We start from the raw sequence: 24,305 nt of genomic DNA, 5'->3' as shown, positions 1-24,305 counted from the left end.
CTTTGCCCAACTGCAGGCTAATGAAAGTGCTCTAAGCATATTTAAAGTAGCCTAGGTTAAGCAATGACGTTTGGTAGGTAAGGTGTATTAAACGCATTTTGGGCTTATGACTGAGGATGTAACTCATCATAGTCAAAGATTTGTCCTTAAGAGGATATAACTTAAGAATTTTATATCCAGTCAAAAACCTTAAAAAAAAAAAAAAGGCAAAATAAAAACTTTTTTAGCAATAAAAAAGTTGAGGGGCACCTGGGTGGCTCGGTTAAGTGTCCAACTTCAGCTCAGGTCATGATCTCACGATCTTTGAGTTCAAGCCCCTGCCTGGGGCTCTGTGCTGACACACAAATCCTCTTCAGATCCTCTGTGCCCTCTCTCTCTGCCCCTCCCCCACTTGTGCACATGCACACTCTCTCAAAAACATATAAACTTATTTTAAAAAAGGTTGAAAGAATTAATCACCAGCAGGTCTACATAAGAAGAAATGTGAAAAGGAGTCTTTCAAGAATAGAAAAAAACAGGTTAAGAGGATCTGCACAAAAAAATGAAGAACAATGGAAATGGTATCTATAAATACATAATATTTTTTTCTTACTTAAATCTCTTTAAAAAAGAACTCTTTAAACAAGAACATGCATACGTCTAAGTATTTTAAGGTACCCATATGATATATGAAGTAGCCTAACACTTGCAGGTAGACTGTGATGCTATAAACCACACATAGAAAAAGTCCAAAAGCAAACACTAATAACAAAATGTAACTAGTAAGTCAACAGATATAAGAAAAAACAGAATTATAACAAATATTCATTTATTCCAAAAATAGGACAAAGAAGAGACCAATAAAAAATAAGCAAAATGAACTAAAATTAACCATATCAATAATCACACTAAGTATAAAAGATCTAAACACACAAACAAGGCACTTAAACTATAGACAGGTTAAAAGTAAAAGGATTCCAGTTTTCAGGATGAAGAGAGTTCTGGACATGGTTGCACAACAATATGAAAGTACTCAAGACTATGAACTGCACACTTTAAAACAGTTACAATGATACGGGTGCCTGGGTGGCTGAGTCAGATAAGCGTCCAACTCCTGATTTTAGCTCAGGTCATGATCTCACTATTCATGAGTTGAAGCCCTACCTACCTTGGGCTCTACACTGTGAGCACAGAGGTTCTCTCTCTCCCCTCTCTCTCTCTGCCTTTATCCTGCTTGCTCTCTCTCTCAAAATAAATAAACTTAAAATTTTTAAAATAATAAAAATAAAAAAATAAGTTACAATGATAAATTTTATGTTATGTGTTTTTTTACCACAATTTGTTTCAGAAAGTAAAAGAATAAAGAGAAATCACAAGCCAAAAAAAAGCTGGAGGAGCGTCTAGGTGAATTATAAGAGAAAGTAAATTTTTTCAACAAAAAATATTGCTAGGGATAAAGGTCATTTTATAACAGTAAGAAGATTCGTTCATCAAGAGAACAGAATGCTAAACATTTACACCTAATAACAGAGCTTCAAAGTAGTCAGAGAACAAAATCTGATAGAAATGCAAGGAAAAATAGACAAATCCACAGCCAGAGAGTTCAATAATTCTATCTTGATAATAATACAAGTAAGACAGAAAATAAGGATATAGAAGACTTGATTAACACTATCAACAAAGTTGACCTTCCTGCCCATTGCAAGACACTGCAAAATAACAGCAAAATAAACATTCTTTTCAAGTACCTACAGAAAAGACCATATTTGGGGCCAAAAAACAAGTTTTAATACTTATCAAAGGATTCAAAGTCATATAAATATAACCATACTTTGTAATAGACTGGAAATAAGTAACAAAGATCTCTAGAAAACCCCAAATATTTGGAAACTAAACACCTCATTTGCAAACAATCCATGAGTCAAAGAAGAAATCACAAGGGAAATTAGAAATTTTGAACTGAATGAAAATGAAAACACAACATACCAAAATATGAGATGCCATGAAGGCAGTACTTACAGTGGAAGCTGAAGTTATTGATTTTCCTCTAAGAAACTATAAAAAATAGAGCACATTAAACCCAGAGTAAGCAAAACAAAGTAAATCATAAAGATCAGAACAGAAATTGAAGAATCAAAAACAAAGAGGAAAAAAAAAAACTAAAGAGGAAAATCCCAATCTGATTCTTTGAAAAGATCAATAAAATTGATCAATTTTGGTTGGACAATAAAAAAACTAACAGAAAACACACAATTGCTAATATCAAAGAATGAAAGTGGGGACATCATTATAGATCCTAGACACCATAAAAGGAAATTATGAACAATTACGACAATAAATTGAACAATATAGATGAAACAGACAAACTCTTTCAAAGAAACATTCAAAGGACAGAAAGAGAAAAGAGAGGACCAGCATAAACATATAACTATTAAACTGAAGATGTAGTTGAAAATCTTATGTGAAATACATAAAAATAAAGAAAACTATAGTACAATTTTACTAATAAATTTTCCCAAATGCAGGAAGAAATAATACTAATTCTAAACAAAGTTTTCCAGAAAATTGAAGAAACGGAAATACTTTCCAACTCATTCTGAGCTGGATTATCTTGATAGGAATTATCTTGATAAGAAACAAGACCAAGACATCGTAAGAAAACTACAGACCTCATGAACATAGGTACAAAATTTCTATATAAATTTTTAAAGTATAGTTCAATGACATATAACAAAAATACATCATGATCATGGTAAGCAACTAGTGAAATGATTATTAACAACATCCACCTCTTGCATTCACACTCGTGTAATCCTCTTCCTATGTGTACGTGTGGGCTAAACCTTGCTTCTAAAAATTAAAACGCTGTACAAGTGACAGGGTGTCACTCTGAAGATTTGGCTATAAAAAACTTCTATCTTGCTTGACAGCTCTCTTCCACTCTTACTTGCTCACTCTGATGAAGCAAGATATAATACCGTGAAATATTCTATGGAGAGACCAAATGTGGCAAAGAACGAAGAGAGTCCTCTAGATAACATCTGAGGAACTGAAGTATTAGTCTAACAACCAGTAAGGAACTAAATTATGCCAACAAGCACATGAGTGTGCTTGGAAGTAGATCCTTCTCCTATCAAACCTACACATGAGAACACAATCCTGGTCAACACCTTAATTGAAACACTGTGAGAGGCCCTAAAGCAGAGTCACTCCAAGACTCCTGACCCACAGAAAACTGTAAGACAATCAACATACTTTCTGGGGCACTCGGGTAGCTCAGTCAGTTAAGCATGTGACTCTTGTTTTCAGCTCAGGTCATGATCTCATGGTTTGTGGGTCAGAGTCCCACATCAGGCTCCACGCTGACAGCACAGGGCCTGCTTGGGATTCTCTCTCTCCCTCCCTCTCTCTGTGTCCCACCCTTGCTCACTCTCAAAATAAACTTTAAAAATAAATAAACATGTGCTGTTTAAGCCACTAAGTTTCAAGTTAATTTGTTATGCAGCAAGACAATAAAATAATGAAGTAAAGGGGTGCCTGGGTGGCACAGTCGGTTAAGTGACTCTAGATCTCAGCTCAGGTAATGATCTCAGTTCGTGAGTTCAAGCCCCAAACTGGGCTCTATGCTGATGGCACAGTGCCTGCTTGTGATTCTGTCTCTCCTTCTCTCTGCCCCTCCTCCACTTGTTCCCTCTCTCAAAATATATAAACTTAAAAAAAAATTTAAAAAAAAATGAAGTAGAATTAATCCATGAAAATGCAAACATCAAAACATTAATTTACCATATTAACAAAAAAGAAAAACTACATGATCAATTCAGTAGAATCAGAAAAAGCATGTGACAATAGCTAACATTCCTTTCTGATACACTATCAGCAAACTAGGAACAAAAAGATACTTCCTCAACCTGCTGAAGGCTATCTAACAAAAAAACCTAAGCTAACATGCTTAATGGTGAAAGACTGCTTTCCCCTAAGATGAGGAATGAGGTAAGAATGTCTAATCTCACTGCTTCTTCAACATCAGATTAATAAGCAATTAGTGAGTCTAGCCAGTGCAATAAGACAAGCACTATAAGGCATCCAGTTTAAAAAGAAAAAGAGAAAAAAGGAAAAAAATGTATTTTATATGTAGACAACATAATTATCTATGTAGAAAAATTAATGATAGCTACAAAAAAGTTACAAGAACTAATCAATGAGTTTAACATGACTGCAGGATACAAGATCCATACCCAAAAATCAACTGTATTTCTATACTAGCAGTAAATCAAGAATTGATATATTTTTAAAATATCACTTACAATAACACCAAAAAGTATGAAATACAACAAAAAGATGTATAAGACCTATACACTGAAAACCATGAAACATTAAAAGAAATTAAAGATCTAAATACCTCTCCATTACTAGAAGGGAAAATAAGTACATCTTATTCATAAGTCAGAAGACTCAAATTTTTAAGATAGCAATTCTCAAAATGGTCTATAGATTTAATGCAATCCCAATCAAATCCCAGTAAGCTTTTTGTAGGAACTGACACGTTAATTCCAAAACTCATGCGGAAATGCAAAGAACCTAAAAAAGCAAAAACATCCTTGAAACAGAAAAACAAAGTTGGAAAGCTAACACTATCTGATTTTAAAACTAATGAAACAGTTTGGCACTAGCAAAAAGACAAACAGATGAACAGTATAGAATGGATCCAGAAACAACTGATTTTTTACACAAGTGCAAAGAATTAACTGGACACCAGTAACACTGAAACTATTGGGCACAACTGGCACAAAACTGAACTTCAATACCTACATCATAAAAAATGAATGAATTTTGAGCCATACTGTGTACCCCATGCAAAAATTTTAACTAAAGGTAGATCACAGACTTCAATGTAAAACCTAGAGGTGCCTGGGTAGCTCAGTCAGTTAAGTGTCTGACTTCAGCTCAGGTCATGAGCTCGCGTTTTGGGAGTTCAGGCCCTGCATCAGGCTCTGTGCTGACAGATCAGAGCCTGGAGACTGCTTCAGATCCTGTGTCTCCCTCTCTCTCTCTGCCCCGCCCCCATTCGTCGTGCTCTCTCTCAAAAATAATTTTAAAAAGTAAAGTAATAATAATAAAAATAAATACATAAATGTAAACCCTAAAATTAAAAAAATTTCTACAAGAAAATACAAGACAGTCTTAGGTGACTTTGTTCAAGCAAAGATTCTTTAATTACAACACCAAAACATAATTTACAAAAGAATGCACTGATAAATGAGACATCACAAAAATTAAAACAAGCTGCTTTTCAAAAGGCAGCTAGAGAATGTAAAGATAAGTCACAGACTGGGAAAAATACCTGCAAAGCCAATGTCTGAAAAAGGACTTCTATCCAGAACATACAACAAACTTACAAAACCCAATAATAAGAAAACAATCCAATCCAATAAAAAAAAAAAATGGACAAAAATTTGAACCTTCACTAAACATGATATAAGATGGCAAATTAAGCACACAAAAAGATGCTCGTAATTTCATTAATCATGAGGTAAGTGCAAGACAAAATCATAATGAGATATGATCTCATACCTTTTAGCATGGCTAAAATTAAAAAGCCTGATCACACCAAGTGTTGGCAAGGATGTGAAGAAAGCAGGACTCATATATTCATGGGAGAAATGTGAAATGGTATAATCACTTTGAAAAGTCTGGTGATGTCTTAAAAAGGTAAATCTAAAACAAAACACTACATGATTCAATCATTCCTCCTCTAGGTATTTACTCAGTAAAAATGAAAACTTATGTCCATAAAAAACTTGTATACAAATGATCACAGCTTTAGCTGTAATAACCAAAAAACAGCAACAAGTAAAATGTCCATAAACAGCTGGCTAGGAAAACATTGTTACACCTATACAATGGAAAAGAATAAACTACTCACCAATAATAAAGAATGAACTATTGACACATTCAGCAACATGGATGAATCTCAAAATAATTATGCTAAATAAGAGGCCAGACCACCAAAGAAGTATATACTACATAACTCCATTTATACTTAACTCCAGAAAAAAATTAATCAACAGATCATTGGTTTCCTGGAGAGGGAAGGATGTAGGGACAGGTAGAAGTGTGGAATCATAAAGGTACAGAAGAAATTTATAGCAGTGATGTTACATTCATGTTCTGGATTATGATGATGGTTTCACAGATGTATACATATGTGAAAGCTTATCAACAAATATGCTTTAAATATGTGCAGCTTCCTGCTATGTTAATCATCTTTAATAAAGCTTTTAAAGATCCGCATTGAATTTTTTAGTTGGATAGAATTTCCAAAGCACTATATTGTGCCAAGGAAAAATTATGAAGGGATTCTAATTATAGTAAAATTCAGAGATAAACAAAATAATACCACAAGCCAAATCTAGCCATGCTAATTCTCTTATGAATTAGAGCAATCACAGACTGCTTTCCCTACCACAAGCATTAAATAGCTGCAAAAAAAAACCCACATGACCTTCAAAGCCGAAAGTATTTAATACGTGTCACTGTACAAAAAAGTCTGTTGACCTCTGCTATAAATCAACAAGAGATCACAAAATAAATGAGTGGCTTGGTTATGGAGTAATTTTAAACAGGAAAGATCAATGTGGTAATAGTACCAAGAACAAGGCTTTCCAGAAAGCATCATTAGCTTTCATATCTCCCCTACCATAAAATAGGCTCACACATCATCTTTTAAACTTAGGGCACAGAAGCACGTAATAAATGCAAAAGGTAAAATTAACATAGATGGCATATTAATATCTCTTTTTCCATATACTCTTATACAACACTTTCTACTAAAGAAAATCTTACCTGATCTGCTCAGTCTGTACAATCCCTTCTTTGTGACCCTCCAAACGAGCAGCCAATCTTTCTTTATCAAGACGCACACACTCTTCATCCTGAAAATAATCGCTGGTTAGTGAATATTCTAAATTTTTATTTAACTTTTATTTATTTTGAGAGATAGTGCGTGCAAGTGGGGGAGGGGCAGAGAGCGAGGGGGACAGAGGATATGAAGCAGGCTCTGTGTTGACAGGCTGACAGCAGTGAACCCAATGTGGGGCTCGAACTCACTGTGAGATCATGACCTGAGCCAAAGTTGGATGCTCAACTGACTGAGGAACCCAGGTGGCCCTTTATTTAACTTTTAGAACAATAACAAAAAAAACTACATGTAACTTTTCTTTACATAAGTTCCTGCCTATAACTTTCTAGGCATCACTGGCCTTAAATCAACTCAACTTTAAGATTACTTTTAGTTACATAAATACAAGTTGGGGGGGTGCCTAGGTGGCTCAGTTGGTCAAGCGACCTACTGATTTTGGTTCAACAGGTCATGATCCCAATGTGGTGGGATCAAGCCCTGCACCAGGCTCTGTGCTGAGTGTGAAGGCCTACTTAAGATTCCCAGTCTCTCTCCCACTGCCCCTCTTCCCTGTTTGCAAGCTCTCTCTCTCCCTCTCTCAACTAAAATTAATGAAAAAACAATGATAAATAAGTAAATATTAGATGACTGATTAAACTGATCACTGATTAAACTGTAGAACTGGTTAAAAGCTTACCAAAGAACTTCAGCAACTTTTTTTTAATGTTTATTTACTTATTTTGAAGGAAAGAGACACAAAGAGAGGGCAAGTGGGGAGGGGGCGGAGAGAGAGATGAGAGAGAATCCCAAACAGGCTCCACAGTGTCAGCCTGTCAGATGGAGCCCAACACAGGGTAGGGCTCAATCTCACCAAGACTGAGATCACGACCTGAGTCAAAATCAAGAGTCAGACGCTTAAAGGGCGCCTGGGTGCCCCAGTCACTTAAGCAGCAGACTCTTGATTTTGGCTCAGGAGTTTGAACCCCGAGTCAGGCTCCTTCGTGTGCTGCCAATGTGGGGCCTGCTGGGGATTCTGCCTTGCCTGCTCTATCTATCCCTTCCCCGGTTGTGTTCTCTCTCAAAAATAAACTTTAAATTTAAAGAGTCAGATGCTTAACCGACTGAGACACCCAGGTGTTCCACAGCAGCTTTTTTCTTCCCATAATGTAACACAGCTACTTTTATTCATAAAAATACACCACAAATAAATTCCTTCTCTTCAGAAAAGTTGATTAGTAAATTTTATGAAAAGCCCTCACCACAGTCAAAAATTTCATTTTGGAGCTAGTTTTTTGCATCTGTTGCCCCAGGTCGTAAATCCATCAGCATTTCTGATGACAGGAAGTGTAACTTTAATGGTTTTCAAAGCATGTTCCTCGGAACATTAGGCTTTTCCTACAAAGTGACCCATGGGACACTGCTCTGAATTCAATCTTGGTAGCTCAGCTTTTTTCTAACCTGCATGTTAGAATTTCAGGTAAAATTTACTCTGAAATATGTTCATTTAAAACCAAAACTTGATTGGGGCACTTGCACGGCTCAGTCGGTTAAGCATCCAACTTTGGCTCAGGTCATGATCTCACGGTTCATGAGTTCGAGCCCTGCATCTGGCTCTGTGCTGACAGCTCAGAGTCTGGAGCCTGCTTCAGATTCTGTGTCTCCCCCTCTCGCTGCCCCTCCCCCACTCAAGCTCGCTTGCTCTCAAAAATAAAAACATTAAAAACAAAACAAAACAAAACTTGATCTAGTTCAATGCCCACATTCAACAAATGAGACAACTGAGGAAATGAGTCAGTGTTTATGGCTAACAAAATATGATATTGTATAAAACGCCATCAGTATACTCAAGAGATCTAAAAAGATGCTCTGCTCCAATTCATGCTCTATTATTAACCTATCATTTAAAACAGACATATTGCTGACATGAACACAAAGTATTTTAGCAAAATGCATTAAATTTTAGACATCTGTAATGAAGGTACAGCACAAGGAACTCAAGTTCCTTAGGAAACTACTGATTTTAAAGACAACTGCAGCCTAGACTTTAATAAGTTCAGAATCTTTGCCCTCAAGGTTTCTCTCTCTGAGCCTAGTGCCTTGCAGGTTCCCAACATACACATGGTGAACTAAAAACTGTTAATATAACATAACTGTTTATGTAACTCTTTTAACTCTATAAATACTCTGGAAAGAATTTTATTATGCTATTTCTTGTTGATTTTCAAGTTAATGGTATGCAGGCAAATCAGCATTTCTGACACATTCAATTGTTTTCCAAATAATTAAAACTGTAAATTTCGGGGTTTCCAAGTAATTAGTATCTTTAAATTCACTCATTTTGTTCACAGTGGGTCCCAATCTTCCTTCATACAGAGAGAACAGGTGGAAACTCATTTTACTACTGCAAAATTTGTAATCAGTATATATAGTGGAATGGCTAGGAGCCAGACCGTCTAGGCTCTATTCCTGGTTCTGTGAACCTCAGCAAGTAACTTGTTCCGTCTGAGGTGTTTGCTCATTGATGGCATGCACAAGACTGCCAACTTCAGAAGGTTGTGGCTTAGGATTACACAAGCTAATATAAAGTGTATAAAACGTCACCCAGAACAGAGTAGCAACAATGAGCTAACTATCATTACTATCCTTAACTAAAATACCATGTCCATGTCTCAGAGTTTGCTTAATGAAAATTACGTTGTTTTAAAATTAATTAAAATTACACTGTTTCAGCATCAAATTTTGTCAATGAATATATAAAGATTACATGTCGACAACTCTGTCCCTTTAACAGTTACCTTTTTATCCTTAATTGTGGATGCTCTGCTGTTTATGTAGTAGGCCAAAGGTACAACTGTTTGATTTTTATACAAGTGTAAAAAGAAGAGTTATGGTTTCTAGTAACGTTAAATTAATGATGATTACAAGTGTTATTTCCTATACTGTTAATTGGTACTCATTTCTCAGATTTTAAGTGTATCTCTAGTACCTAATCTTCCATTTGCACCGGGTTTTATATGTAACTGATCTGAGACTTGTTAAAAATTTTAAATAAAGAGTCTTATACTCATATAATTAAAATTTCCAAGGCTTAACTGTCTTATGCTTCTTTCTAAAGTTAACTGCATTTCTCATACAGCTTCTATTTCATGTGAACTATCCTTATTTACCAATATTAGTATTCCACTGCTGGCTAAGCATCTGACTTTAACTCAGGTCATGATCTCATGGTTCATGAGCTCGAGCCCTGCATCCGGCTCTCTGATGACAGCTCAGAGCCTGGAGCCGGCCTCGGATTCCGTGTCTCCCTCTCTCCGCCTTCCCCCACGCACGCTTGTTCTCTCTCCCTCTCAAAAATAAATAACATTAAAAAAAAAAAAAAAAAGAGTACAGCAAATTCTCATACCATGTTATTCCAGGGACAGGGAAACTACAACCCAAAGGTAGGCTCACCATCTGTTTTATAAAATTTTACTGAAATACAGTCCTGTCAGTTCATTTACGTATTGCTTATGCCTGCTTTCACACTATGATAGCAGGGTGGAATAGCTGAACAGAAACTAAATGGCCCAAAGAGCCTAAAATATTTACTATCTGGACTTTTACAGAAGAAATTTCCCAACTCCTGATGAAGCCCAACATTTTCATCGAAGAGGCAAAGAAAAATAAAGTGACATGTCCACCACACAGTTTGTACATAAAAGATCTTTTTTTTTTTTTTTAAATGTTTGTTTATTTTTGAGAGAGACAGAATGTGAGTGGGTTGGGGCAGAGAGAGGGGAAGGCACAGAACCCGAAGCAGGCTCCAGGCTCTGAGCTGTCAGCACAGAGCCTGACACAGTGCTCGAACTCACAAGCTGTGAGATCATAACCTGAGCTGAAGCTGGACGTTCAACCGACTGAGCCACCCAGGCGCCCCTGTAAAAGATCTTAAATTATACCTCAACTGCTACTAATCAAACACTCATAATACTACGACAATTTTTCCAGAAAAAAACTCCTAGGACTACTATGAAAAAGAATTTGTATTCATATACAATCTCAATTTTGTAACACTACGATTCATATTTAAAATAAAATTCCATTACCTCAATTCGTGGTTTCTTTGCTTCTGCTAAAACTTCGTCTGCAGCTCTCTTGACTTTAAGAAAAAAAAAGAAAAGTAAATATATGGTTTTGGAGTAAGTTTTAAAAGTTCAATATAAATACACAGCAAAACATACCTTGGGTAGATCGCTGAAGACCTATTTCTAGAGGGGCACTTCTGTCTATGCTTGCTGATGTTGCTGAAGAATTTAAAAAGATTTAGGTGAGAAGCTCAATATTTGAACACATATACTAGACATTATTACAAGTAAAATGCTCAATATTTGTAATTTCTTACTTTATATGTATAATTTCCTAAGGGGGGAAAAAGTTTTAAAGCAGTTTTGTAAAACAGTTTATTATAAAAGACTAATTTATATTTAAAGTCTTTAAAGGACAAATTATTTTTAACAATTTAGCTTACAAACTACTGCAATGACTGAAATTAACTGGTCACTTCAAAGAACATATACTCCGTTACCACACATGCACATAAAATGTATCCAAACATAAATACATAAATACATATCCATAGGAAAAGGTTTTTTTTTAAGTTAGCATTCACTTCAAAAATGCAAATTTTAGTTATTCACAATTGGTAGAAAAAACACTGCAATTACTTTTTATTTTTTTTATTAAAATTTTTTATTAATGTTTATTTTTGAGAGAAGAAAGACAAAGTGTGAGCAGAGAAGTGGCAGAGAGAGGGAGACACGAAATCCAAAGCAGGCTCCAGGCTTTAAGCTGTCAACACAGAACCCGACGTGGGGCTTAAACTCCCGAACTGTGACATCATGACCTGAACCAAAGTCAGACGCTTAACCAACTAAGCCACCCAGGCGCCCCGCAATTACTTTTTAAATTAAGTCATTTAAATTGTGAAAGGTTGAAAATAATGAAACTAGTCCCATCCACCTAGTTCCCACCACCCTACATGACTATTTAAGTCTTGAGTATCTTTCTAGAGGTTCTTTCTGTAGATACAAGAAATACAAACTTACACCTTTATTCCCCCCCCTTTTAAATTTTTTTAATGTTTATGGGGGGTGGGGAGGAGCGCAAGAGAGAAAGGAGAGACAAAATCCCCAAAACTGTGAGATCATGATCTTAGCCAAAACCATGAGTTAGATGCTTAACTGACTGAGCCACCTACATGTCCCTTTCCCCTTTTTCACATAAAAGATAGCATACTATATACACTGTCCTGTGTATATATACTTTTTTTATCCTAACAAAAGAGATCTAGCATACTGATATGTGGAGCATTCTTTCTTTTTAAAGCTACATAGCATTATCGATATAATGAGGAACCGGTTCTTTCAAAGAATTAATAAAATTGAAAACTCCTAGCCAAACTTAACAAAAAAGGAGAGGCCTCAAATAAATGAAATCAAGAAACAAAGGAAAGATCACAATCACAACTGCAGAAATACAATTATAAGAGAATATTATGAACAATAATATGCCAACAAATAGGGCAATCTGGAAGAAATGGATAAATTCTTAGAAACATAAACTACCAAAACTGAAGAAGATATAGAAAATTTAAACAAACAAGGTGCCTGGGTGGCTCATTTGGTTGCGTGTCCGACTTCAGCTCAGGTCATGATCTCACAGGTCGTGAGTTCAAGCCCTAGTTTGGGGCTCTCTGCTCTAAGCACAGAGTCCACTTCAGATCTTCTGCCCCCCCCCCTTTGCCCCTCCCCCTGCTGGCACTCTCTCAATAATAAATACAAATTTTTTTAAATTAAAAAAAAAAAAAAAAAAAACAGAAAATTTGAACAGACCCATGACCAGCAAAGAAACTGAATCAGTAAAAAAAATCTCTCAACAAATAGTCCAAGACAGGATGGCTTCCCAGGGGAATTCTACCAAACATTTAAAGAAGAGTTAATACTTATTCTTTCAAAAAATTGAAATGGAAGGAAAATCTCCAAACTCATTCTATGAGACCACCATCATCTTGATTCCAAAACCAAAGACCTCACTAAAAGAATGAAAGACCAATATTCCTGATGAACATGGATGCAAACATTCTCAACAAGATACCACCAAATCAAATCCAACAGTACATTAAAACAATTATTCACCATAATCAAGTGGGATTTATTACTGGGCTGCAGGGCTGGTTCAATATCCACCAATAACTCAACATGATACACCACATTAATAAAAGAAACATAAGAACAACATGATCCTCTCAACAGATGTAGAAAAAGCATTTGACAAAATACAGCATCCTTTCTTGATAAAAACCCTCAAGAAAGTAGGGATAGAAGGAACACACCTCAATATCATAAAGGCCATATACAAAAAAGAACCACAGTTAATATCATTCTCAATGGGGAAAAACTGAGAGCTTTTCCCCTAAGGTCAGAAACATGACAGGGATGTCCATTCCTACAACTGTTGTTCAGTACAGTACTAGAAGTTCTAGCCTCAGCAATCAGACAACAAAAAGAAATAAAGGCACCCAAACCAGCAAGGAAAAAGTCAAACTTTCACAGTTCACAGAAGACAGGATACTCTATATGGAAAACCCGAAAGACTCAGACTCCATCAAAAATTTGCTAGAACTGATAGATGAATTCAGCAAAGTCACAGGATATAAAATCAAGGTACATCTATCTGTTGCATTTCTATATATCAATAATGAATCATCAGAAAGAGAAATCAAGGAATCGATCCCATTTACAATTGCACCAAAACCTGTAAAATATCTAGGAATAAACCTAACCAAAGAAGGAAAAGATCGGTACTCTGAAAAATATAGAACACTTATTATGAAAGAAACTGAAGAAAACACAAAGAAATGAAAAATATCGCTTGCTCATGGATTGAAAAACAGACACTGTTATAATGTCTACACCACCCAAAGCAATCTACAAATTCAATACAATCCCTATCAAAATACCACCAGAATTTTTCACTGAGCTAGAACAAACAATCCTAAAATTTATATGGAACCAGAAAATACCCCAAATAGCCAAACTAATGTTGAAGAAAAAAAAAAAAAAGCAAAGTGGGAGGCATCACAATTCTAGACTTCAGCTGTATTACAAAGCTGTATTCATCAAGACAGTACAGTACCAGCACAAAAACACACACATAGATCAATGAACAGAATAGAGACCCCAGAAATGGACCCACAACTCTATGGTCAACTAATCTTCAACAAAGCAGGAAAGAATATTCAATGGAAAAAAGTCTCTTCAACAAATGGTGTTGGGAAAACTGGACCATGATGAAACTGGACCACTTTCTTACACCATACATAAAAACAAACTCAAAATGGATGAAAGACCTAAACATAAGACAGGAAACCACCAAAATCCTAGAGAACACAGGCAGCAATTTCTTTGACCTTGGCCATAGCAACTTCTTACTAGACACGTCTCTGGAGGCAAGGGCAACAAAACCAAACGTGAACTACTGGGATTTCATCAAGATAAAAAACTTCTGCACAGCGAAGGAAACAATCAACAAAACTAAAAGGCAGCCTACAGAATGGGAGAAGACATTTGCAAATGAAATATTGGATAAAGTGCTAGTATCCAAAATCTATAAAGAACTTATAAAACTCAACACCCAAAAAATAAATAATCCAGTTAAGAAATGGGCAGAAGACATGAACAGACTTTTCTCCAAAGAAGAAATACAAATGGGAAACAGACACATGAAAAAATGCTCAACATCACTTATCATCAGGGAAATACAAATGAAAACCACAGTGAGATACCATTTCACACCTGTCAGAATGGCAAAAATTAACAACTCAGGAAACAGCAGGTATTGGAGAAGACACAGAGAAAGGGGAACCCTCTTGCACTATTGGTGGGAATGCAAACTGGTGCAACCACTCTGGAAAAGTGTGGAAGTTCCTCAAAAAGTTAAAAATAGAACCACTCTATGACCCAGCAATTGCACTACTTTAAGAATAACCACTCGATAAGTACTTGCTGAATGTTCAGAGGACAGTACAGAAAGATAATACTCTTGAGCATGGTCTTTCCATTATGCAAAAGACTCCATGCAAATCAGTATTACTGTTAAAGTCATGGAACTCAATATGTAACAAGACAGCTATTAACGACTTAAAGGTAGTAAACACTCCAAGAAAGGTTACGACCAAACAGTCTCATATTGATTTATTCATACTATCATATGATTATATCAATTTATTCATACTCACCAATTTATATTCTATTAATTGTACCAACTTATAATTTTATTCATATTCTTTAAGACAGCAAATTAATGATTACTCACTTATACAGGTAAGCACCTACTATTAACCACTGTTCTAAATACTGGGTATTTAACTACCTGCCCCCTTAGAGTTTACCCTCTAGTGGGGCAGACAAATAATATATAAGTAAACCAATATATAATTTCAAGTCAATGTAAGGGATTTGACAAAATATAAATTAGGAAGATACTATACACAGATGGATGTATGTGGAAAAACAACACTATTTTCTTTTTTAGAGTGAGAAGTTCTTTCTGACAGATTATTAAAGCACAGATTGAGGTGGTAAAAAGTAAGACATGTGACAATGTAGAGAAACAGAACTGAACACAAAAAATAGCAAGTACAAAGGCTTGAAAAGTCAGGATAGTTAAAAGAATCAGTAAGACTGGACCGCTGTGAGCAAATGAAAGTTGGAAGAAGATGAGGCCACAGATATTTAGGCAGAAGCAAAATCACATAGGTCAGGATAAGGAGTATGAGCTTTATCCTAAATGTGACGGGAAGCCACAGGATGGACTTGAGCAGGTAAGTGAATCAAGCTTATATGTGTTTTTCAAAACAGGTCACTCTAGTGGGTAGGCAAAGACTATACTAGAAAATACAGAGTAGGGTACTGTGAAAAGGCTATACAACTCTAAAGGGGATGGATGGAACATAGTGGGAGTAGAATGGTTAAGAAACTCATCCTTTTAAAGAAAAGGACCTGCTCACAAAATGAGATGTGAGAAAAAAGTAATCAAAGATTTCCCCAGGGTTTCTGGCCTCAGCAACTACATGAATGGTATGCCATTTACTGAGATGGGAACAGTGGGTGACCAGACCTATTTTGTTTGAGGGGAGAAGGGAAAGAGGAAATTGGCATTCTATTTCAGATACATTGAATTTCAGATACCTATTAAATATCCAAGGAAAGATGTGGAGTGGATTTATAATTTAAAGCTTAGAAATAGGATGAATATAAGGAAGTAAGCAAAAGAAAATGAGATGGACAATGAATAGAAAGAGAACCAAAAGAATCAGGTGCCCCAAATGCCAAGCTAAGAAAGGGTTTCCAAAAGGAAGCAGTCAACAGTATCTAATGCTGTTGAGAGATCAAGCAAGATACAGATAAGAGAGACCAAAGGAATGAGTAACCCTTAAGTCAGTGTTAACCACACAACAGTGATATAAGTGGGACATGAACAGGAAAGCCAAACCGGAATGGATTCAAGAGGGAAGCAGTGATATCACACAACTGTTACAAAGAATTTTGCAATAAAAAGGAAAAAACAAACAGTACAGTAGATAGTAGGAAGGGGGGGGGGGGTCAAAAAACCATTTTTAAATGAGATCTTGCTGTATGCACTTTAAAGGGAATGATGCAGAGGAAAAGAGGAAGAGGATGACACAAGGCAGAAGCAATAATGTACAAAAGCAGAGTCTCTGAGAGTGTGAAAGGAAATGGAATCTACAGAGAAGTGGTGACCGGTCTTAGGAATGAAGGTAGTGTATTCACCATAACAGAAAAAAAAAGGAGGGCATATGCACATAGCTGCTGGAAGGTTAATTTTTTAGTGGAAATACAAATTCTCTTCCCATTGCTTCTTATTTCACAGGAGAAAGAAAGAAACAATGGCTATTTAGGAGTGAGAGCAATTTAAAAATTACTCACATGCTTCACCATTGAGATATCCAAGCAGATCTTTTCGGTCAGGTCTTCTAACCACAGGAATATTTTCAGTCTGAAATCAAAATTTTTAATTAGTTATCAAATCAACAATTACAAGAAATATAATAAAAACAAACATTGTGTAATATCTGAATTTTATTCCAACAGATCTTGGTAATATTTATTCAGAATCTTACCTTTTTTTTTTATTTTTTTATTTTTTTTAATATATGAAATTTATTGTCAAATTGGTTTCCATACAACACCCAGTGCTCATCCCAAAAGGTGCCCTCCTCAATACCCATCACCCACCCTCCCCTCCCTCCCACCCCCCATCAACCCTCAGTTTGTTCTCAGTTTTTAACAGTCTCTTATGCTTTGGCTCTCTCCCACTCTAACCTCTTTTTTTTTTTTTTCTTCCCCTCCCCCATGGGTTCCTGTTAAGTTTCTCAGGATCCACATAAGAGTGAAACCATATGGTATCTGTCTTTCTCTGTATGGCTTATTTCACTTAGCATCATACTCTCCAGTTCCATCCACGTTGCTACAAAAGGCCGTATTTCATTTTTTCTCATTGCCATGTAGTATTCCATTGTGTATATAAACCACAATTTCTTTATCCATTCATCAGTTGATGGACATTTAGGCTCTTTCCATAATTTGGCTATTGTTGAGAGTGCTGTTATAAACATTGGGGTACAAGTGCCCCTATGCATCAGTACTCCTGTATCCCTTGGGTAAATTCCTAGCAGTGCTATTGCTGGGTCATAAGGTAGGTCTATTTTTAATTTTCTGAGGAACCTCCAGACTGCTTTCCAGAGCGGCTGCACCAATGTGCATTCCCACCAACAGTGCAAGAGGGTTCCCGTTTCTCCACATCCTCTCCAGCATCTATAGTCTCCTGATTTGTTCATTTTGGCCACTCTGACTGGCGTGAGGTGATATCTGAGTGTGGTTTTGATTTGTATTTCCCTGATAAGGAGCGACGTTGAACATCTTTTCATGTGCCTGTTGGCCATCCGGATGTCTTCTTTAGAGAAGCGTCTATTCATGTTTTCTGCCCATTTCTTCACTGGGTTATTTGTTTTTCGGGTGTGGAGTTTGGTGAGCTCTTTATAGATTTTGGATACTAGCCCTTTGTCCGATATGTCATTTGCAAATATCTTTTCCCAAGAATCTTACCTTTAAAGAACTACTAGGCTAAAAAAATCTAACCCAAGTCTTCAAAAATTTTAAGGATATTAATTTTTAATAACTTCATTCTTGAAATTCAATTAAGATACCTAAAAGATAATCATTAGAAACAATGACCAATCCCTCTTCAAAATATCAATTCCAGTCTTTTTTGTTCCCTTGGCTTACTTTAAGTATTTTTTTATTTTATTCATGATACTTTGCATGCATATTTGAGGTAATTATCTTTTTAGTCCCATTGCTTGATCATTACATGCAATGTTTCCAAAGTGCTTTCTTTTCTCAAACACAAAACAGACTTCTCAAAATATTCTACTTGAATTCTGAAATACACTAACTTAGCCATAAAAACTAAACTTTCAAAACAATAGGTATACTGTTTAAGCATGGGAAAAAATTTAGGACATTATACAGCAAAACATTAATGTCAACTGCTTACTTCCCATGCTACATATTTCTTTTTTATCTTTGAATGCACACAAATTCTGTAAGGAAGGGGAAAAGACTAAAAAATTAAATCTAGAAAATGTACCTATTTTGGTAAAATGGATAATTTTCCTTAAATCTCCTACATTAGTCATTGTAAAGAGGTGTACTGACAAATAGAGCTGTATACTTTAGTCACCAGGTCATCTTGAGGCCATGAATTCAATGAATCCTGTAATTACCACAATTTTCAATATCATTTTTATAATGTAAACAAACAACTAAGGGGCACCTGAGTGGTTCAGTCAGTTAAGCGTCTGGCTTCAGCTCAGGTCATGATCTCATGGTTCGTGGGTTCAAGCCCACGTTGAGCTCTGTGCTGACGGCTCAGAGCCTGGAGCCTGCTTCAGATTCTGTAACTCCCTCTCTTTCTGTCCCTCCCGTTCGTGCTCTCTCAACAATAACTAACATTAAAAAAAAATAATTAAAAAAAAAAACAAAAAAAAACTAAGTATAAGAAAGCTTGGTGGCTGCAAGATTATATAATTAAAATCCCTTTGTCACTTTATATACACAATGATAAATAACCAGAATCCTTAGTAACTTCGGCTATTTATCTTATATTGTATACTAATTACATTTCATTTCAAACATTCTGCACACACTCCCTGATGATAGAGTTTAACTATATTTAATCATTTAAAATTAACCTTTTTTTTAAAGGGTAGGCTAAATTTTAATTTCTGCTAGGAGTATAAACATTTAAGAGCCCACAGGTTTTTGTGTGCCTGTTTTTAAAAACTAGTCTACATGAAGTATCATAAATAGCTAAAAGATTTGAATTAATTTTGTTAAGTTACTGTTCCTAAGTCTGATAACATACTTCATTATTTGCTTAATAATGAATTATGGACATAATACAGCCAACTGAAAAAGATATAAGTCTACTCACACTAAAACAGGAGCTATGGGTCCAGAAAACTTACATCAGACATGGTCTGCTCACAAGAAAGAGCAAGTAGCACAGTGGAGGAAAAAAAATTTGTAGAACCCTAGAACTGTAGAATTCTGCCCTTTCAATCTGCCAAGTATTTAAGAAAAACAAAAGACTTAAATCTTATGTGAGCAAGGGTCCCAAGGTCCACAGTAACAATTACAGCCATCAGTTATAGTTATAACTATTTGCCAAGAACATAATCTCTATATATAAACCAAGCATCTGGATCATCTTTATTACCACAAAATGAATGGATATAGCCAACAATACATTCTAATTACTGCCTAATTCAGATTTTAAAGATTTAAGATGAAGTAACATAACTTCATAAAGATGCTGTTATTTTTATCCCACTATTTCCCAAATCTCAATACGTAGTTTCACCCTAGTATTTTTTCTATATGTATTAAACACTGAATATTTCCCATTCAGAAAAGCAGAGTTCAAATACTGAGATGCTGAAGGCAAGAAAAACTGGAAACAAATGAATTTATCAATAAAGTTCAAAAGAGATTTATTAAACAGATTAAAAATTAATTTTAAAGTGGTCTGTTAGGGGCACTTGGGTTTGGTTAGGTCTCCGGCACTTGATTTTGGCTCAGGTCGTGACTCATGGTTGTGAGACTGAGCCCCCCCATCAGCGTGAAGCCTACTTGGAATTCTCATTCTCTCACTCGCTCTCTCTCTCTCTCTCTCTCTCTCTGCTCTTCCCCTGCTCATGTGAATACACACACACACACTCTCTCCCTCTAATAATAATAATAAAGTTGTCTGTTAATCTTGATTCTGATACCCAAAAAAAGTTTTTTTTAAGTTTATTTATTTTGAGAGAGAGAGGGAGAATGAATGGGGGAGGAGCAGAGAAAGAGAGAATCCCAAACAGGCTCTAAGCTGTCAGCGCAGCTTACAAACCCAAACTCACAAACTGTGGTATCATAACCTGAGCCAAAATCAAGAGTCAGATGCTTAACCAACTGAGCCACCCAGGCACACCCCAAAAGAGTATTCTTGAGATCAGAGTTCTGAATATCAGGGTCCTTCTACAGGCTTATATATATTTTTTTTAATATTCCTATAAATATCTTCAAAACTTCTGTTCTTGTAAACAGTGCCCACATTTTACATGAAAGTCACACATCTAAAAACATGCAAAGATCTAATTTTGAACTTCCAATAGGCTTTCATACAGATGAACCTTTTATTTTTTTGATTTGAAACCCATGAGGGAAGTGATCCATGCCAAATAATACCTATTAACCAAAAAAAAAAAAAAAAAAAAAAAAAATTAAGTTTTAAAATGAATTTTACTTACGGCGGCACGTCGGACATAAACAGGATGAGAAAGGTGCACATTATTAAGTAGAAACAAGATAGAATCCAATGTGTAGTACTCTCTGGGCTGGCCTTCCTTTCCAGTCCTGAAATAATTAAGATTTTTACTCAATTTTAATTCAACTCCTTAGACTTGTATGTATGAATTTATCTATATTCACTTTGCTACTCAAGAATGGATTCAACATGGTTAACAAAAATACACATAAAGTATGAAATCTAGTAAGCGGAACTATCATTAAAGTAAAAGAACACAAAGGTAGAAAATGAAAAAAAAAAGCACACCATATTCATACTCTAAGGTACTACACCCTTTTTAGAATTTGGCGCAAACTTAATTCTGGTCTTTGCCAATAAAGAGAGAAACCTAGTCAGTTACAGAGTGGAGAGAATCTACAAGAGAAAAACTGATTAGAAGAAGCACAACTCTAAACTTACTAGAAATTTATTCTTTGTCTCCTAAATAAGATACTGCTAAAGAACATCCTTAACATTCTTACAGCAAACACAATAATAAATTTCAGAGGTATAATTCTTATGACATCCCTTAAATTAAACCAATGATGCAAAAAAAAAATCATAATCAATTCTACCTGTGGTAAAGCAATGCTGTATAAAGGTTTATTTTTTTTTTAATGTTTATTTGAGAGAGAAAGAGGGGGAGGGAGAACACAAGCGGGGGCAGGGAGAGAGGGAGAGAGGGAGAGAGGGAGAGAGAATCCCAAACAGACTCTGTGCTGTCAGTACATAGCCCAATATGCGGCCCAGACTCAGGAACCGTGAAATCATGACCAGAACCAACTCAAGAGCCGGACGCCTTACCGACTGGGCCACCCAGGCGCCCCAATGCAGTCTAGAGGTGCAAGCTCTTTAACGAAACCGCATAATACTATTGCCTCAACAATATTTGTGTCCAATCTCACTCTTCCTACTACATTCCCATCTAAAAAACATCAGCGTATTATTTGACCTCATCTGAATACAGTGCAATATAGTCAGCCCTCATCTACATTTCTCTAGCCTTCATTTCCACTTTTCCTATGAATTGACATTGTTTCAAACCATACATCACTACCAGTTACTGTACAATAACACGTAATATCCAGGTAATCAGGGTTTTTTTTTAACAATACAGAAAAGCAAAGTAATAGAACGTACTACATGCAATAAGGATAAGTATTGCTTAAAGTTCTGAAGTTGGACATATGTACATGTGCATAAAGAAATGAATAACAAAACAAAAATATGTTTAGTGGTGTAATTCGCTATTGTTAAAGTTTGAAATTATTCTAAGCACCCCTTTTTCACTACTAGCTTCACTGAAATGCTATCAAAATATTTCCTTTCCAGCTCTCACGGCTTTAAGCATACAGTTCCCTGTCCTTTAAGACCTAACCCATCATGTCACCCTCAAAGCTCCTAACTCACTCTTTAAGGCTTACTCATCTGTTCATTCATTTGTTCAAGAAAATCTGTACCCTGTCTACACGCCAAACATATTTCTATGAAACCCTTCCTAATACCCCAAGCTAGAAGTGATTACTCTCAAGAGCCAGAATGCAATTCTTACCAAGTTATGTTTTATTTCACCTAGTCTCATTAAGTTAACCTCCCCTGAGTCAGGAACCAAGGTGCTAAGAATTTTCTATTTCTCAAATTGAACCACCCTACATCCTGAGTACTTCTAAACCATTTTTTAAAGAAAAAAAAAATAAATCCGTTAAAATTCCAATCAAATGTAATTCTCTCTGTGCAAATTTTTTTTGACAGGACAAAACGCAAGAAACTCAGAATGATGTCATTGCATCAACATTTCATAAAGCTAATCAAATCATAAGTCTTCAGGGCCAAAAAGCTAGAAACCAACAAACTAAATTTTCCCCAGCTTTTCATCAACTCTTCACAAAGCCCAGTGCTTCCACTCAATCAAGCAAAATGAGTATGGAAGTTCTAGCCCAAGGTTCTAATCATCCAGATGAAATACCAAAGAGAGAGATATCACCTTTAAAAAGGCCCCAAACCATTATCAGACCTATCTCTAGGTATTTTCCTTAATGCCTTCAATTCAAAAAGCCCCGCGTAGATCAACGTTCCCAAATATTTCTTGTTAAAACCCATTTCCTACAAGCACACACCATCATCAATATCTTACTTAGATCTGTAAAGCTCACTCCATTTTACCAATAACTTTCTCCCTGAAGAAATTCCTGCCTTCACCTCTAACACGGGTTTTGAGGACTCTTCCAAAGTGACCAAATCTTTTTTCCCGTTCTAATCTCACATAGGTAGTTCCCTTCTCTCTACTTCAGGGAATTACGAAAGGAAAAAGAAACAGACCAGGAGCTGCAAGGGGAAGGTGGGATAGTGACAACACATGGTAGCCTCGAAGAGAAAGAAAAAACTAAACACAAAAAGACGTCTCTAGGACCGGACGGTACGCCCCTTTCTGCACCTACACACGTCGGTAAAAATGAACTAGGAAAGTCAGAAACTCCTGTGGTACCTTCCCCTTTGGCGTCCCAAAGACTTAAAGAACTGGAGATGCACCTCCTCCTATTTCCTCCTCACCTAAAAGTGTAACTTCTTTTCTTGAGAAAAACTTTTACCCGGAGACCCGTTTTTTCTCCATCCCCAAAGGGAATCGGGGGGAGGGGTTAGGAAAGAGGTCGCCTGGGGGCGCCCAACTCTGCCCGGCCAACCCCAGGCCACAGCCATGCCAGACTTACCCCCAAACTACATAGTTGGTCTTCACATTCTTGGGCCAGGAGAACTCGCCGAAGATCACCTCGTCTCCCTTCACCACAATCTCCTTCTTCTGGATGTTGTACTGTCGCAGGACGCTGAGCACGTCCGCCATCTTCCCCCCCCTCGCCGCCGCCGCCGCCGCCGCCGGCCCCGGGCGAAGCCGCCGCCGCCGCGCCTGCCTCCTTCTTCCCCTGTCGCCTCGCCCTCTTCCTCCTCCTCCTCCGCCGCCGCCGCCGCGAACCAACAGCAGCCGCACTAGCAGCCGTCCTCGCCTACGACAGCAGCAGGGGCAGTAGACACCCAGGCCGCCGAGGACCCCGCGCTATAAGGCAAGGCCCCGCCGCCGGCTGCCCGCGGAGAACGCCTGACTGCGCGCCTCCAGCCAGGCCGCCGCCAGGGGGAGCCACGACCGACCAGGAACACGCCCCTCCCAGACTCCCACTCGGCACCGGGCCGAATCCCGGCCCGAAACTCGGAGCGCAGGGACACCGCGCCCACGTACGGAGCACGTACGGGGAATACTGCCGGGCGCACGCGCGCGGACACGTACCTCGTCCGTCGTCCCTCGCAGCGCGCACGCGACTAGCGACAGGTGCGCGCGCACCTGCAAGGAAGCCCGGGGATTCTGTCCCCAGACTACGCACTGAGTTGACCGCCCACCCACCTTGACTGCGGCCAAGGGCTCTCGGGCCGTTACTTGGGCGAGAGTGGAGCTTGGCAAAAGGTTTCCAGAACGCTAAGATTACCTTCC

The 24,305-nt window shown here is 37.1% G+C and overlaps 1 protein-coding gene across 1 annotated transcript in view; it reads right to left on the bottom strand.

Annotated features, from left to right (window-relative positions):
* CDC73 (cell division cycle 73) overlaps nucleotides 1-23,900 on the bottom strand; it is a 321,928-nt gene extending 298,028 nt beyond the window's left edge. The window contains exons 1-6 of the mRNA XM_027074943.2: nucleotides 23,536-23,900; nucleotides 20,790-20,895; nucleotides 16,864-16,933; nucleotides 11,098-11,160; nucleotides 10,963-11,015; nucleotides 6,823-6,911 (exon numbers count right to left, since the gene is read on the bottom strand). Of these exons, the coding sequence (XP_026930744.1) occupies nucleotides 6,823-6,911; nucleotides 10,963-11,015; nucleotides 11,098-11,160; nucleotides 16,864-16,933; nucleotides 20,790-20,895; nucleotides 23,536-23,666 (512 nt within the window). The 5' untranslated portion in view covers nucleotides 23,667-23,900. The remainder of the gene's footprint in view (nucleotides 1-6,822; nucleotides 6,912-10,962; nucleotides 11,016-11,097; nucleotides 11,161-16,863; nucleotides 16,934-20,789; nucleotides 20,896-23,535) is intronic.
* Nucleotides 23,901-24,305: the final 405 nt, after the last annotated feature.

Source organism: Acinonyx jubatus, chromosome E4, assembly GCF_027475565.1.
Source record: "Acinonyx jubatus isolate Ajub_Pintada_27869175 chromosome E4, VMU_Ajub_asm_v1.0, whole genome shotgun sequence".
In the NCBI taxonomy this organism is placed as follows: Eukaryota; Metazoa; Chordata; class Mammalia; order Carnivora; family Felidae; genus Acinonyx; species Acinonyx jubatus.
The sequence above is the reverse complement of the archived record's forward strand: the minus strand, read 5'-3'. Positions and strand labels throughout refer to the sequence as shown.